Genomic DNA, 17,248 nt, shown 5'->3' on the forward strand with positions numbered 1-17,248 from the left:
CAAAACACAATTAGTTCCAAATCATGCATGGGTTGCTTGTGCTTAGTAGTATAACTTTTAAATAACCTTTATATAAGAAATCATATAACCGTTAAGGATACGTTGCTAGGGTACAGAGTATAGCCAAGGTCAAGATAATGTGTAGAACTTATTTATGTCTGACAGAATAACATCAATATTATTGCTACTTTTCAAGCCTCCTGCACTGCAGTGGCGTGTTTGGATTTGTGAAGCTCTTACTCAGAAAGTCAGTGGAGGCAATCTTAAATATCTAAAGAATGAATGACTTAATACCAAATGTAACAATGATGAGTTACTCAAACAACGTCTGAGTCACTTACTGTTTGTCGGCCTTCTCCCTGTCATCCAGGAAAAACAGTGCAGTGGCCAGGAAAAACATGCCCCCCAGGACGATGATGAAGGGACAGAGCATGAGGGCATAGCCTAGACTGAGGAACCGCCAAAGCGCTGATGTAGCGTAGCTCTGCTGAAGGCCGTCCGAAATCTGCACACGAACAAACACAGACACACAGAAGGGAGGAGAGATTATTTTAAAACTAATCATCAACCAAAAGTTCTTAAAATATCCTGTCAAGCACTGACATACAACATGCTCTTATGAACTCACACTGACACATGCAGGGTGAGTTCTGGATGTTTCATCATAGCAACAGACAAAAGTAACGGCATGATGTAAGATGCCCCGTTTTTGTTTTAAGCGAGGCAGTATTTCACAGCTAATAGCTCATGTTGCTGTCCAAGGCTTTCAGTCTGTCATGCTTCTGCGCTGAGGAAAACAACAGCTGGAGAATGGTGGGTGTGAAGTGACCATTTCTACCTCACAGTGTCACTCAAAAGGCAGCTCCCAATCAGCATAGATCACTGTACAGCAACCGATAGTAGCTTTTAGGAGATTATGTTATGTATGCACATCAGGAACATGTAAAAGCTTCTAGTCTGAGAGAGAGAGTCTGAGCAGCCATAGGTCATCCTGGCTGAAGCACATTGATTATGTTAGTGTCAGCAGAAAGAGATTCTCTACGGAGAGAGCTGCAGAACTGCTGACAGAAGGATGTTGGAGTGAGTCACCGTGTGTATGTATTCATATGTGCATGCATGAAGAGAAAGAAAGGATGGTGGAAGAAAAAGTAAAATAAATCTATATGACAAAATGTGGTGTACAAAGCAGCTGTGTGTGGCCTGTGCAGAGGAATCTCGCCAGGTAAAGTAAATTGCCTGCCAGTACAGCTCAACTAAAAATACATAGTGAACTGCTGCATGTCTAATTATCAAGCTAGAAGGCATTTCTTGCGAGATTGCTGAGAGATTGTTCCCGGCGTTCCCCTGCCACCCACTCAGCCTGCAGCCATGTCCTACTCATGCAGTAAGGAGGAGTCCATTATGTGGTTCTCCAGGGACTCTTATGTGACAACTGCTTTGGTCTACGTGCCGATGGAAGGGGATCTTGGCATAAACTGAGGAGAATTTCAGATGCACTTTTTTACACAACAGGAGGTGGTGATGTTTTACAGAAGTGGTGGTTGTGCTGCATTTATATCTGCAGGCGTTCCCACATAAATACATCTATGGTACACTGCGAACACCACATTGGTTTGCAGAAAGGAGCACTTCATCTGCAGGACTGTTTGGGGCACATGTAAAAAAACACAATTGTGTCCCAAAATGACTGAATCACCGGCTTACTTTCTCTTGTGGTTGCTTAGCAATAACCACGAGTCTGTTTTTCTTGAGATTCTTTACTTTTCTCTCAAGATTTGAGCCAGGCTGCATGAGTTGACTGTATGTTTGCCTGTGCTCAGAGTGCGTCACGACGAGTCCATCGCACTCGCGTGCAAAACCTCAGTGCAGGAACTGAGGCAGTGAGTGGTGACGCACTCGGAGCATTCTGGGCCTTGATGGTCAGGAGGTTTGCAGAAGAGTGAGAAACCCCCGGACATTCAGTGTGTCACTCAGAGCAGAGTCGTGACCCCAGAGGCTGGATGGAGGACCGGGGCGACTGGCTTACTGTGGGGCCAAGACAGGGTAATTCTGACTGGCTGTGTGTGTGTGTGTGTGTGTGTGTGTGTGTGTGTGTGTGTGTGTGTGTGTGTGTGTGTGTGTGTGTGTGTGTGTGTGTGCGTGCGTGCGTGTGTGTGTGTGTGTGTGCGTGCGTGCGTGCGTGCGTGCGTGTTTGTGTGTGAAAATTGGCCATTCAAAGTTCCAAAGTGATATCATTACATTGCTTATTTTGTCTTTAACAGTCCTGAATATATTTAGTTATGAATTAATTTACATAAAACAGCTATGAGGCAGCAAATATGAGAAACAAAAAAAAGCTAATGTGTATCATTTTCTGTATTGCTGATTTAAAGTTTCGAAATAAGGACATCTGGGATTAGGGACATTTCCATTTAGCTAACACCATTGTTTATGGCTGAGCTGGTGGCTAACAGCTAACAATGCTACCAGCTAACGATACTAACAGCGCAAACAACAGCAACATTGCTTACAATGTTAGCTTTAATTCACTTCGCTCAAACCGGGATGTGTGTGTCACACTTGAAACGGCGCCATGAGTCGGCTGTTGTCAGCGGTAACTGCTGTATGAGTGCAGCGCACAGTGGCGGCCATTAGCTAGCAAGTTGGGCACGACGACAAGGACTAACATGCACTAACTGAAGCTCTGATTACATCACACACACAGAGAGTTTGACACAATTATGTGGTCAAGACATTGCACCAATAGCTCTTTACAAGGCAAATGCTTATTTCCTGTATATAGTGCACTTAATCTTGTATAGGCAAAATGAAATATCATAATGGCTGTATTTATATTTTCTATGAATCAAGTTTAAATAACTGCTTTCAACATATCAATTAAATTGGGGTGATCCAGAATGAGCAGTATTTCAAATGACTGCAACTCTTGATGTGTTAATAGTATATTTGTAGAATAGAAGATGACAGTGGGTATTATTTGATCTACAAAAAGCACCATGGAGCCAGATTCTCTTCCCAGGATTTGGGATTTTCAATACTAGTTTTGTTTAGTCTTTTGAAGAGCTTGTCAGTACTCAGAGATAATTTACTGCTCCTTTTATCTGGCTTCAACAATAGTTCAACATCTCCATTTAAGGAGGAAAAGAAAAGCAGTATACTTTGAATGCAGCACGACAAGCAGCTGCATCTGCTGCCAGCCTGTCAGGACCCGACAGAGCATCTACTACAGGATCAGTTTGATTCCCTAATCAAACACTTCCACTTTGCCTTTGTAAAGATGACCTAGGCTGTGAGCCAGAGGCTCAACAAATAAAACACAATGTAAACATATGACACTAATGCAGTCTTTTCTCTTGTCTGGCACATCATAAATATTTATTTAAAAAGCTTGATATGATGTAAAGATTGTCATATGGGTGTAATTTCACACTTGCGTGTTGTATATTGCTTCCCATAAAAGGCAAACAGAATGCATTCCTCCACAGAGTTACTATTTCACTTCTGAATAGTTCATTCTCTATCTGGAATAAGAAGTATGCTGCTTGACGGTGGATCTTGTTTTACAGTCCATTGAATAGCAAGCAGCATTCGTAATCTGGCCTCCTGGACGTATGCATGCAGTTTAGATGGTTGGGTTTGTTTGGTTAAGGGGGCTGTTGTGGGTTGATTGACTCTGACCTTGAGGGGCCTAGCCTCCTAGTAAGAACAACTCTCTCTCATCTCCTGACCAATCGGATACAGCAACACCGGCCCCTCCTGATTTACTAGAAAACACCACTGACAGCCTGAAGAGCGCTGGTGAAATCACGACTCTGTTCACCAGCCCTCCAGAGACTTGTGCTAAAAGCTCCTCTTGTACCTCACTTTGCACTGGCCCTCTTAAAGCTAGCACTGAACTGGTATCTGAATACATGGTGTGTGCATGTATAAGGTGCTCACAGAAACGCTGAAGGGTTTTACGAACTGGGATAAGAAAACATCCTCTTCTGGAGAAATCTTACCAGGCCTATCAGGTACGGACTTCCTGCGTCACCCAGGAGATGCGAGGTGAAGCTCTGAAAGGCGACCGCCGTTGCTCTCCTCGTGGGGATGACGACAAACTGCACACAGAGAGGAACGGAGGGTAAAAAATCCACATGAGATGATGATGATGACACAGAGGTAGAAAGATTCAGTCAGCCATGTTAAAACGGCTCGTGCTGCCTTCAATTATGTACGCAGAGCCCACCTCAGTGGGTCAGAACACCGCAGGCATATCTGTCAGTCAGAGTCTATCTCTTTCTCTACATACTCAACGCAATCTCCAAACTGATTACAAATTCAGGCACTGGTTGGTACACCTTACTGAAAGTCTAAGTCTTCACTTCACAAGATACCAAACCATACACGAGAGAAGGGGCTCCCCTTTTTGTTTCCATGAGCAGTAATTATCATCCCCCACCCAAACTTTAGCCCACTTACATAATTATCAAAACTGACTGATTGGATGACCGCCATTTTTTGCGGGAATTTCCAGTGACCCACTATATAGGTATAGGTTTCCAGTACTTACCATTAAAATGTCCGCCGTAATGGCCCAGTTTAGGAAAAGCAGCGTCTCTCCTATGAAGATGCAAACCTAAATGAAGCAGAAAAAGAGTGGTCCATTTAGAGGTGCTAATTAAGATCAACTGCACAAAGGACTGGTAACCAGACCTGGAGGTTTTGTGCAGCATTGTGTGTGGGAATCCTCTGCTGAATAAAAGTGCTTCGGTTGCTGTGGTTTAAAAACATGTTATTATGCTGTGACCCAATTATACATGGAGGCCTTCATTTCAGGCCCACAAGCTGAAAAACACCACAGGATGATAAGGATTGTTTATTCTTGTAAGGAAATATTTTAACACTTCCTAAGTTTAGATCCAGCTGCACTATATTAATTTATGTTCCACTTCTGAATGGGTGGAACAGAAACTTTAAATAACATGATGGATTGGATATTCACTGAACTATTTGTGCATGTAGGCTACTCTATATACACGGGTCGGTACCAGCTAGTGTTGCTTTCTTAGAAACAGACCCAGAGGGATTTGGTTGCAGTGGAATCTCTGTGTATGTCTGTATTGCAAGGTTTCGTCTGGTACGGATTAATACGGGAGGTTTATGTGTGTTTCCTGCAGGGGAATAACCCCTCTGCCAGTGGGCCAGATCTACAGTACAACACATAAAGCTACAGAGGGAGTCTGACAGAGGAGATTTAGACAAGTCTGTCCTGAGAGCTGCGAACCAGACACCGTGACCGACGTGTTGCCCCTCAGAAGAGAGAAGCCCGGCCTTTCCTCAGATTAGCTGTGTGTTGACGAGACAACAGCTGCGAAGGGTCGCTGGTTACAGCCGCGTCACGCCTTATAACATGACACATCTGTCGGTGCTTCGCCATGAAACCTGAGCTGATCACTTACAACTGCTGCTGTACTGTACGATCATTTGATAGTTTACAGTAGATTAGTCTGAGAAGAAGGCAACCTTTTAAAAGTTACAGCCTGTTTGATTGAACTTCTATTACACTTGTTTGAAAAAGATCTCTTTACTTATCTCAATACTAAGGGATTATAATCGGCTAACCCTTATTGCTAAATCTAATAGCAAAAATCTTTCCCAAATGTGTTAATAAGAAGATTAATATATTATATAAAAAATAATGTTGGATGGATCTGTAATTATTTAATAAGGAATATGGACATTTCAGCACCTCATGTCTCAAATCATTCTTCAGTCAAACAATAAATAAATGTGAGCTTTTGATCTTATCTGAGTTCATATTTGAACTTATTAAATTAAAATCATCAGTTAAGCAAGTGATTTATCATTTAGTAACTACTTTGTTAAAAAGCTGTTTCCACCAGCATTCTCCAATTAATTAATAAGGTTATTATTGAATACTGCTTTGTTAACTGAAATGGCATGTTATCGCAGTCCTATATAAACAGACATGGTCCAAGATAAGATTACATACTTGAACACACCTCGCATATACAGCAAGGAAGTCAGGGTTCAAGCATGCCAAGGTTAGCAAGTTCCTTTACACGCAGGGAAATATTTTCCATCTTTTCCAGTTTCCAGCAGTATTACCGCCCAAGTTGTTGAGAGTCAGTCCCTATTCCCATGTCTCTGATAAGAGTGAGAAAATTGGTGCTTAGCTCGGAGTGCATTGTTTCAGGGCAGGGTTTTTTAAGTTGCACCCTTTCCTGCTTCACAAGGACTTTCACGCGCTCTGGGCATTAGCCTGAGACTTTTAACTTTTGGCTGGATGAGGTATGAGCCTCAGTTACCTGCAGCGGCTCCTGAGGCTGTCTCAATCTAACCTTCAATTACACTATTCATTATGAGGAGCGACACCCACTCACTGCCTGTGGGCCTGAGAGGATCTGGCATTAGGCAAGGTGTCTTTAACATGTTTTATTCCACCTGATGAGCTTTTACTAAGCCTTCTCTTGTTAGATTGGATACCAGACTTTCCCTTTTAATTCTCAGCCTCAGAGGCTAATCCTTAATTAACATAATCACTCTTTGTAGAGGGACATTTCTCACTGGGCGCTGTTGATTCTTGGAAATAGGAAAGCAAAATGTGTCCTTATCACAACCCCTCTCCATTGTTTGATTAAAGTTCCTCTGTCGCCCATATTATACACAGAATAGTGACAGGAAGTGAGTCTTACATAGGCTCCTATAATGCTCTTCTTGGCCACCACGAAGATGAGGCAGATAAAGATGGCCGAGCCCAGCATGCTGACAGCGCACACTAGCGGGTCGGCTCGCTCTGTCTTCTGGCGGCACAGGCGCGTGGTGACCGCCCCGATGACCACGCCCAGCAGACCCGTCACACAGGTGATCGCCCCGAAGATGAAGCTGGACAGGAGAGCAGAGAAGAGACTGTTATTAAACATATATTCCATGCAAGTTTGTAGACAATCACTGAAAGGAAGTTTCAGTTAGCAAGCTGTTCTAAGTGATCTTATAAGCGTTTTTCCCTGTAGATGAACTAGACTGTACAGCTATATCTCTATTGTAGTTCATTCCAGGTCATCCAGCTGTGAACACAATGCTGGTTATCTTTCTCTTTTACTAGGTTTCACATTACACCAGTGACTTCAAAGCCTGTCTTATGTGTTTAGTCATTAACCTCTCACCTGTCTGTACTGCTGCAAATCTCCTTAGTGGTGCAGGGCTCTGCCGTCTTCTGGACCACCTGAGCTCTGGCCAGGTACACAGGGATCCACATACCAAACGCACCAGTGGCAAAGGACACCGAGGAGGATGCCAGGGAGGAGAACACGTAGCTCCGACTAGCCAGACAAAGAAACAAAGCGATTAGAACAAGTGATTATCTTGGCTCACAAAAGGCAAACATAAACAAGCGACTGTTTTCTGTCACACTCTCTCCGTCTCTATCTCTTTGTAAATCCCATCTGATAACAGGGAGGTTATACAAGATAAGCATTATCTTGCAGGTGAGAATATTTGAATTTAAAGCAGCTCTGGTGCTGAAATCATATGCAGCTAAGGTTGACAGTTTTACTCAGGAGACAACAATAACACTTTCCATTGGTTGTGAATGTGGAAGACTGTGTAAAGCTAAAAGTCGCACTGAGCTCTCATAAATGTACATGGCAACATCTCAGTAGAGTTTATAACATTTCTTAAAGGAGTCTAGCCCGCAGGTCATATAATAACAAGGGCCTACAGTGTCCAGGATGCAAAGCTGCCTTCACAGTTCAGCAGTATTGCAGAGAGCTGCTGAGTGAATGATACTGGTTCACTGTGTCCTGTGTAGACATTCCTATGCCTCTAATGGCTAGTATAGGCTAACCAGGAGTGAATGTGTTTATGTAATAAGCGTGTTCAATAAAAATAACAACTGTGTTAAACAGTTGAGAAGTTGGATTCAGCTAATGTTCAGCATTTTGAATGACTTAAGAGAAAATTTATCCTTAAGTACATTTATCAAATAATCAACTTTGCGAGAAAAACAAAGTCTTCTTTAAGGATTCAAGGTTAAATGGGGTGAGTAAATGATACAAAAATATAATTTGAGGTGGAAGTATTCCTTTAAATGATCAAAATAGTTGATTAATTTGATGATGATTGACGAAATATTTAATGGACTAATCCAATTTGTATACAAAATAAAAACGCCTGTACAAAAGATCAAATATGTAATGATTCATATTCAAAATGTGAAGAATTTTCTTTTTTGCATGCCTGGCTATACAGTATTTGATCTATTGGGGTAAAATAGACGATGTTAGGGCCTAATCTCTGAACAGGTTAACAGGTCAATACCTCCTAAACCTTGTGTGTTCTCTAAAAGGGATAGTCGGCCTTACTTCTTGGCGAGTGCCTTCATGTCACAGAGCCAGGAGGTGCGGGTCTTGATGTATCCCATCTGGTCAGGGGCGCCTCTCTTTGGCTCGGGCACGAAGAGCAGGATGAGGGTCCCTGCCATGATCCCTAAAGCTGGGGACACCTATCAGGGCAAGAAAGACATATGAGGCTTTGCACATCTCCCTGACACGATGTTCACAGTGTGTGTGGTTGAGAGGGGGGCAGACATGAGATTCAGGACAAAGAAAAGTGTGTTTACAATCTGAATGGAAGGCCACTGTTTGCCGATACGCCTGACATCCTATACAAGCCCTCTGGAGCCGAGAACATTCCCTCTGCTTACTCTGTTGTGCATTTATGTGTGTGTGGGGGGGCTCAAGAAGAGCTTTTGGGCGTTGAAAGCTGCTTTGTGAGCTCTGCACCAAGGTGAAACCCTTTATAAGTGCCCACCTGCTATTATGTTCACTATCATCCTTCCTTTCTGAGGTAGCATGTTTGTGCATGTGTGTGTCTGTGTGGAGGACACAAAGCAGGATGGGATGTGTGGGGGAGGATTTGGTAGAGTAATTCAAATTGCTCACAAAAAACAAAACAATTTCATCTGTCAGGGGTATTCATCATTTTATATTATTGTAGCTTATAAAATCCATTTATATGCACAATTACTGGGGTACAGTAAAATGTGTGTGTGTAGGTGTGTGTATGTGTGCACTGGTTTTCCATCGAGGGAGTAATTCTGAGTTTGATGTGGCTCATAACATTGCTGATTATGCAGTTTAATGCGGTGGGTATGGTCTCAGGTGCGGGATAACACAGCACTGATCATTTCCTTTCCTATAATGTCTCCTTTCTACTTCTACTTGTGTGGAGCAACTTAATTGGATCCACATCGGCGTATTATAATATGCTTTCAGCGAGAGGCAGCCTAATGGAAGAAACAGAGCGGGCTCATTTGAAATAAAATTAATATTTGCTTTGTTTTGGACAAGTTTTGCACTCATGTCCCCTCGTCATTATTCAACAAGACACCAGAAGTCTGTGATCTTTGACCCCCACTCCCACAGGGCCCATTAGACACTCCCTGCATGGATGGTTGGTAATTAAACAAATACTGTAATACTGTATCTATGCATCCCCCCCTCCACCTATTCTTTCTTATCGACTACATTTCGCAAAACAAGGTAGCTGGAACATGTTGGGCAAAAACAAACGGAAGCGCTGCAGTGTTTTTTTCCTTAAAGCAGGATACCGCCTCACAGAATCCGTTTCATGTCTTGGTATTTGTTTTCCTCTACATGCCACACCGGTGATTAATTGGCTTTGAGATTGTTTTATTGGAATGTCATTGTGGCTGCTGTGGAACAAACTGCCCCGCTCTTTGTTTTTTTTAATACCCCACAAAGACAAGAAGAAATGGACGTGTGTCCTGTTTCCTTAAACCTAGGGAGCTGTCACTTCCAGGAATCCCTTCCTCCACGCCATGCTGAGGGAATGTTTAATGTCTTCCTTTAAAATGTCGGTTCATGAGAGTCAGGTCATACTTTGTTTTTAGGATTTTAAAAGCTGACCCCAAAGTCGGCTGCTCCTGGGGAGTCCCGTTAGACCGTTCATTGGTGCTCTCCATTACTACTGGTATGCCTCTAAACGCTTTGTCTCAGGTACTCATTGGAGTCCTTGTAAAGAAATGCTATGACAACAGTGATTTATGGTCCTGATTTAACACTTGTGTCTGCTTTTAAGTATGCAGTAAGTGTGCTACTGCAAAAATAACAACAACTGTCCAATATGGATTTTTTGTTAAAGCAATACCTTATCAAGGTTGGACATCTCACCAATTTTCTTCAGATACATTTTCTTGAGAGCTTGAATCAGCCTCTAATTAAAATGGAACCATCTCAATGTTGAGCCAGTATGAAGAAAAAATGTGTCTTCATGCTAGGTTGGTGCCTTCTTTGGCAACATACAGTATGTAGGCTATTTGTTGCAAGGGATTTTTGCGCTCTTTGAAAAGCATCTGTTCCTGAAATGCGTCATTTCCCACCCATGGACTCCATTGTTCTCTTTTGTTTAAAAAATAGACTGTTGAAGAGGCAATAGTAAGCTGGTGACCTAAAACTCAACCTATTACGGACATAGTGTAACAAACATAACACATGTTTTAAATTATTAAAGCAACATACCTAGAGCTAACCTAAGCACTAATGTTAATTAGCACAGCGTAACTTAACATTACGCAAATCCACTTTAGGATCAGGACGGAAAAACATTACAAAACACAGCCTTTTAGCTTGAACTCATATAAGGTGACGTTGAGTGAGTTTGATGTTTCATTTTTTTGATTATATTTTAGAAAGGGTTTTGTAGGAGGCTGGAGACTGAGCTGCTGATGATGTGGATGTATGTGAGAGCCTTGAGCTCTCTCTGCTCTGTCACTTCCCTACAATGTCAGGGCTGTCCCCCCCCCCCATCCCGGAGGTGCTACTGCCACCACCGACCCCTCTGACCCCAGATTCAAGACAGTCCTCAGTGCCGAGCCCTGCAGGAGGGGCTCTTCATCTGTCTAAAGTTGTGTCCATGTTTGTGTGCAGTGTTGGGGGATGACCTTACCCTCAGTGCCCAGTGCCAGTCTCCTGCAGCCACCTTGGCACTGGAGCCCAGGATGTAGCCCAACCCACTGCAGAGAGACAGAAAGACACAACACATCATATAAATAGCTCATAACCTGCTTCACCCAGTACACAGTATATAAAGTAAATGAGCCCATAATCCACATCTGCCTATATCCTTTTTGTTTGCGGCGTTGAGTGTTGCTTGACATGGAGGGCTTATGACAGTGATGAACTGATCAAAGCACCGGTAGCTACTTATCTCGTTGGTCTATTTATGGAAGTGTGATTCGTGCACGAAATGCAGGTGCAAAGGTACCGCCCACGAGCCAACAGAGCGCTCCAGTAACACGGTTGTCAGAAGGCTAGAGGCTGTGTGTTGTCACAGTGTTATTGAATTCTACCACATTTTAAGTGTAGTAGTTTAAGTGTGTCTTGTGTGTCATACAGGGACATTGCAGTTAAATGCTTTGAGGAAAATGTTGCCAGATCTGATCAGATAAAGCGCAGCTAATGCTGTGATAAGCCTCCGCTGCTGGATAGCATCAGCATTTGAAGGACAAAGAGGATTTGTAGAGTAAACTGAAGGACAGATAGCTAACTCTGTGGTCATAATCTCAACACAACAATGCAGTAAAGATATTTGTTTGTGTTCAGTATAACCTGAACTATTTCATTTTAGTCGTTATTAAAGCAAAAATGAACATCTGATTCCAGCTTGCTATTTCCTACTTGTCTCTGTTTTATGTGATAATAAACTACCTTTTTAATATTTAAAACGATTGGACGAAAATTATTTTTCTTGTACATTGACTTTTAATTTTTAGTGCCAGCCCACCTTACCACAATCATAAACAAACCAAATGAGGGAGTATCTTTCCAAAATATGGTGGTCCTTTACCTCAAGTACTAAAGATGTAGTAACTAAATACCTAGACATTTCATGTGGTTTTCCCATTTGTCACCCATCCTATTGTAGTTCCTTAACTAGAAATAGCCAGTAAAAGTCAGTCAGACTTCCTGATTTTTCAGAGAACCTAATTTCTCTGCATGTGCAGTGCCTCAGGAGGTGCTGTTTTCCATTTGTTGTTGTTGTATTTAACCTTTATTTAACCAGATAAAAAGCAAATGTTGCCAATGACTTAACAGTGGGTTCTTATCAGCAGTGGCTGCTAAATGGCCAAAACATGTTTAACTGGCTTAACATACACACACAGAGCAAAGGGGAAACAGTCTGCTTCCATGATTAGATCTCCAAAAATAACACAGCAGTATAAATGGGCTCGGACAGCATATGATATTCCCAGTGGGTGACTAACAGCTAATCTTATCATAGTTGACCCAGAGAGTGTTTGGAAAGTTCAACAGCCACAATAAAACTGGAGCATGAAAAATATGCTCAGATCAAGCACCGGCACGGCACAGAAAGCTGTCTCTGTGGTCAAGTTTAAATTATGGGGGGAAAGGGAGAGCAGGGGAATCCATTTCCTGTGAATCCGGTCTAATTCCTGAGGTCATTTCCTGGAAACGGTCATAACAACCTTGGTACAAACAAGTGGGAGACTGGATAGGATGTTTGAATGCACTTTACTGAGGCCCACTCTTTCACCTTCTATTGTCTCTGTTGCTGGGCAGTTTACTGTGACCCAAACATTTTGGCATTACACAACCACTCAGTTTAGACTTCACATCCTTTTTTGTCCAACTGTCTCGAATCAGCCAATAGAAGCGGCAATAAAGCGGCAATGATTTATTGATTAGTGGTAAATTATTACATGAATTGCCATCTATTGTGTAATTAATTAAATGGTTTGAGTAGAAATACATTTCAACATTCTCTGATTACAGATTCTTAAATGTAAATATTAGCAGGTTTCTTTACTCTTCTGTTACAAAAAAATGAAAGTCTTTGTGTTTTGGTCAAAACATTTGTGGGCTTCAAGGAAACACTGAATGCCATTTTCTAACTAATTCATTAATCAAGAAAATAATCAACCTATTATTTAACAATGCAACTAATTGGAAGTTGCCAACCGATTTGTATGTTAACAATCTACAGAGCAGCATATTCCCTATTTACTTAACATTTCCTTGTCTGTGATCCTGCGTGCAGGAGCTGGAAAACACTGCAGGATGCTGCTGCTCAGACGCATACTGTAGGCACTGTATACAACGATAAACCTCAAGTGGCATCCACCGGTATATTCATCTTTTATTACTTGGCTTTGTTTGTTTTTTCCCTGTGGCCCTCTTTCTGATTGAATGAACTGAAAAGGCAGGGGATTTGAGCTTAATAATACCTATACTCTCACAGCTCCACGCCACAACCCAAAAAGCCTCTCGTCCTCCTTTAAGCTTCACACAGCCAATTGTAAGTTCTACTTTTCTTTCTACAGAGGGCTCTTTGTGTGTCTGGAGAAAATAAAGAGCCAGATAGGAGCTAGCCTGACCTTTTTCTATGTGAGGATAATTTAAATTGTCGATGCTCATTCTCCTTTGGATTTAACATGTAAAGAACCTGCTGGATTTGATGAAAGCCCAAACTATAGTTTCATAAAATGTCTACAGGAACACCTCTAAATATAGAAATGTGGTTCTCCGGTATCTGTCTGGCACTTACCTTCCCAGTGGGATGGCCAGGTAGAAGACAGAGAGCATCATGGTGCGGCTGTTGTTATTGAACAGGTCTCCTATGATGGTGGGAGAGATGGAGGAGTAGCTGGACTCTCCGATACCCACCAGGCCTCTGGAGAGCACAAACAGCCAGTAGTACTGCAGAGAGAAAAAGAAAAAAGAAATATGAGTTATGTTATGAAGCTCAGAGTCAGAGCACACTGTCAAATACCCAACGGCTATTTATCTTTGTCGGAAATCTTTTTCCTAAGAAAAGTTTTAGTGTAGCACAGTATAGACGGTCTAAGTCTACCTATACTCCTATAATACTAAGCAGGTGTACAAATTCCCATGTGGTCATATCGTCTGACTCTCTAGGAGATTATTTATAAGATAATCAGAGGTAGAAATATATTGGTAAAAATATTCTTCTTATGCAGTCTTTCATGATCTCCTGGCTACATTTAATATGTTTCCATGTTATCCTTAGACATTCACCCTTTTTCAACAAGGCAAACATATTGCCTATTGTCATATATCAAGACATCCAAAATGTTGTTGCACTAAAATGTTAAGGAGGCTATCTTTGGTCAACCAAAATAAATGTACCTAATGAAATTGTCAAGTAGCTTCACATTAGCATTTTAATGTGTAATCCAATTTAGCTGTATTGAATTACCATGGCATATTATCTTCCATCAGAGGTAATAAAGTGGTAAATGAAAAGATGAATACTTAAAAGACTTTAATAAGAGCATGCACACTAGCGGGGGCAATTGTGTAGGCAGCTGGATTGTTAACTGTCTCCATGGAAACCACTACTCACTGGATACAGACTCTGATATCTGCTTGTGAAGATACATAGTAATCTGGTTCCTTTACAACCTGGATGGAATGACTCATCCTGCAAATATTGGCCCTTGATTTTTTCCATTAGTCCCATGATTATTATTAGATTCATGTAGAACTAGTGCAATTTGTTAATGTTTCAGTAAAGGGACACTGTATTATTTTCACTTGGTAGCTTTTGTAGATTTTCTTACATTATTATTTCCTTACATTACGGAGGAAATGTTTATATTTCCACCTAAATAATGCTCAATGTGGGACCTAATAATGTGAGAGTGTGCTATGATGGAGCGTAGTGAGGTGTTCCACTGTAGGGTTTGTCAGCAGTTAAAAGCGATTGATGATGGTGCTGTACAGTCGGTCGCAGAGCAGAAACGGTGATCCCTGCTGACCCGAGCTCTCAGCCGACACTAGAGGCTTCACGCTGGTGGACGTGACATCATGTCATGGGGTCATACACACAGCCATCAAACATGCACTGGAGACTACAATACACACACAAATACCTCCTATTTAAGATACAAATAAATAGCCTCCGCTGTGGTATTTACACCTATTGTTTAATTGTTTTTAATTTGCCTTAAAGGAAGATCTTCCCCCAAATCCAAGAAAACATATTTTTCCTCTTACTTGTAGTGCCATTTATCAATATAAATGTTTTTGGTGTGAGTTGGAGATATCCCCCATAAAGATGTCTGCCTTTTCTCCAAGACTACTAAATGGCGCCCAGTTTGTGGTGTTCAATGCGCCAAACAATACTTTTCAACAATGTTGTATTCTCAAAATCAAGACGCTGCTTTTTAATGTAATCTATAAACCCTGTTGTGAGCAGTTTCTTGTAGGAACCATTTGATTGGGCTAGCCTAACAGTTGTAGTTTGCTAGCTTGCTAGTTCCTGCATTAAACTGCTCACAGCAGGTATTGTGGATTATCTTAAGTAACTGGGCATGTTTTTATGAAAGACACATTGCTGTTGAGTTTTTCAAATCAATTTCTTTGGTACTCTGGGCACCAGGCCGGGTGCCATCGAGCGCCATTATATTGGAGAGAAGGCAGACATCTCTATAATCAATACCTCCAACATACAGAACCTTACACCAAAACAATCTAGATTGATAAATAGCACTACAGAAGAAAAAAACTAACAAATATGTAGTCTATTTTAATTTTGCAGAGAACTTTCTCTTTAAATTGTTTGTTTCTTCTTTTATGTGGGAGCCGCTGTGTTCATGATTGATCACAGCTGAGCTCTCCCTGTTGTATATCTTTCTGTTTGTCACATTGTTTTGAATGATTTACAGTCAGTCTATTTTCTTCTTTTAATGGCCCGTCGTTTCGTGGGATTGTAATGGTAGTGCTTTTTGTTTGTGTGGTCACCAGACTTTCATCACAAATTGGAAAAGAGATGCAAGCAGCAATAAACAAAAAGTATTTTTCTAAGTGCCACAAAGATTAGGTTAGTTGTAAAGGCAGAACATTCTGATTTGATAAGGAGAATAAGGGAGGTAATAGGAACATCTGAAACAATTTCAACAGAACACTGCCATGTTTAACAGCGTGAATCACCCTATTATAGCGGCTGAGCATGCAGACATTTGCTCAGTAGCTCCAAATATCTGATTATAAGCTATCTAGGCAAATCCTAATAATGCTTATCATAAGTTATAGAAAACAATTCTTACCACTATGCAAATTGTAGAGTACATAGATAGTTTATTTTAATGCATGCGTTATTTAATAAGGCCTAGAAGGCTTGACACTCGACACATTTGATGACTATAGAAGGTAACATTTTATAGATTTGATAGGATCATGAATCAGAGAGATTGGACCGTAACATTCATTATCCTGGTCTCACCCTCTTTATAGATAATATGTAATGACATGAATCATGTTTCCATTGGGTACGAATTTATAAATAGACTTCCAATAATGTGTTTCAAATGCCATGCAAGTGATCATTTTACGAGTATAATCTGTTGTGCTCATGCAGAGAAAAGGGTGGAATCTCGCTTTTAAGCACTGGCAAATGTCTGTTACATAAGATCTGAACTCTGAGTCTGCTGCAGATCACTCAAAAATGCCCTACAGTGTCTTAAATGCGTAATGATAGGACTCAGATGTAAGTGGTCATTAACATTTCATTACACGTCATGTCTTTCATCTCTCATGGCGACAGCTGTTTCATAAGAGCCCTCTACTCGTGTCCCATTTGATTGTCACTCTCAGGATTATGTCTCAAAGGGGAAAGTTAAAGTTGGGGGCAAAGTACTGCAGGAGCTGAGGATCCCATCTCCTCGTCAGCAATCAGTGGCATTTGTGGCATCTGTCGGAGCGGAAGAGGCCCTTCATTTTTTATCTTAGCCATAAGCAACTTCCTTCTTTGGGAATGGCTGCCATCTTGTCTCCAAGCAGACAATTCTATAGAGTATTTAAGGAGAAGGACATCCTGAGACATCTCCAAGCTGTCGTTCCCTTCCACTGCTCTGGGCTGAAGAGCTTTGGCTTACTCACTGCGGGACTTCGTGACACTGCTCTGCAGACAAGGCCGCATGCCGCATACATGTAACTCACGTAGCTTTTAATGCCACACATCCCTGCCTGTGGAGCGACTTCAGATGGTCAGAATTGTATCGAGACCGTCCATCATGACTGTATAATGGTTTGGTCTACCCGAGCCGCATGCACAGAGGCTTTTACTGTAATGTGACGGCGGGACACCCCACCCCCCACTCCGGGAATAATTGTATTGTTTAAATGGTAAATGGACTGTACTTATATAGCACTTTATCCAGTCTTTAAGACCCCTCAAAGCG

General features: G+C 41.6%; 1 protein-coding gene across 2 annotated transcripts in view; it reads right to left on the bottom strand.

The window, feature by feature from the left end:
* The window catches only part of spns2 (SPNS lysolipid transporter 2, sphingosine-1-phosphate), a 75,716-nt gene that overhangs the window by 14,975 nt on the left and 43,493 nt on the right, over positions 1 to 17,248 (bottom strand). For both annotated transcript variants that reach the window (XM_034098627.2, XM_034098628.2), the window contains exons 4-11: positions 13,591 to 13,742; positions 10,972 to 11,038; positions 8,367 to 8,506; positions 7,170 to 7,325; positions 6,699 to 6,888; positions 4,553 to 4,618; positions 4,002 to 4,100; positions 342 to 505 (exon numbers count right to left, since the gene is read on the bottom strand). In XM_034098627.2, the coding sequence (XP_033954518.1) occupies positions 342 to 505; positions 4,002 to 4,100; positions 4,553 to 4,618; positions 6,699 to 6,888; positions 7,170 to 7,325; positions 8,367 to 8,506; positions 10,972 to 11,038; positions 13,591 to 13,742 (1,034 nt within the window). The remainder of the gene's footprint in view (positions 1 to 341; positions 506 to 4,001; positions 4,101 to 4,552; positions 4,619 to 6,698; positions 6,889 to 7,169; positions 7,326 to 8,366; positions 8,507 to 10,971; positions 11,039 to 13,590; positions 13,743 to 17,248) is intronic.

This window comes from Pseudochaenichthys georgianus, chromosome 14 (genome assembly GCF_902827115.2).
Source record: "Pseudochaenichthys georgianus chromosome 14, fPseGeo1.2, whole genome shotgun sequence".
Taxonomy (NCBI): domain Eukaryota; kingdom Metazoa; phylum Chordata; class Actinopteri; order Perciformes; family Channichthyidae; genus Pseudochaenichthys; species Pseudochaenichthys georgianus.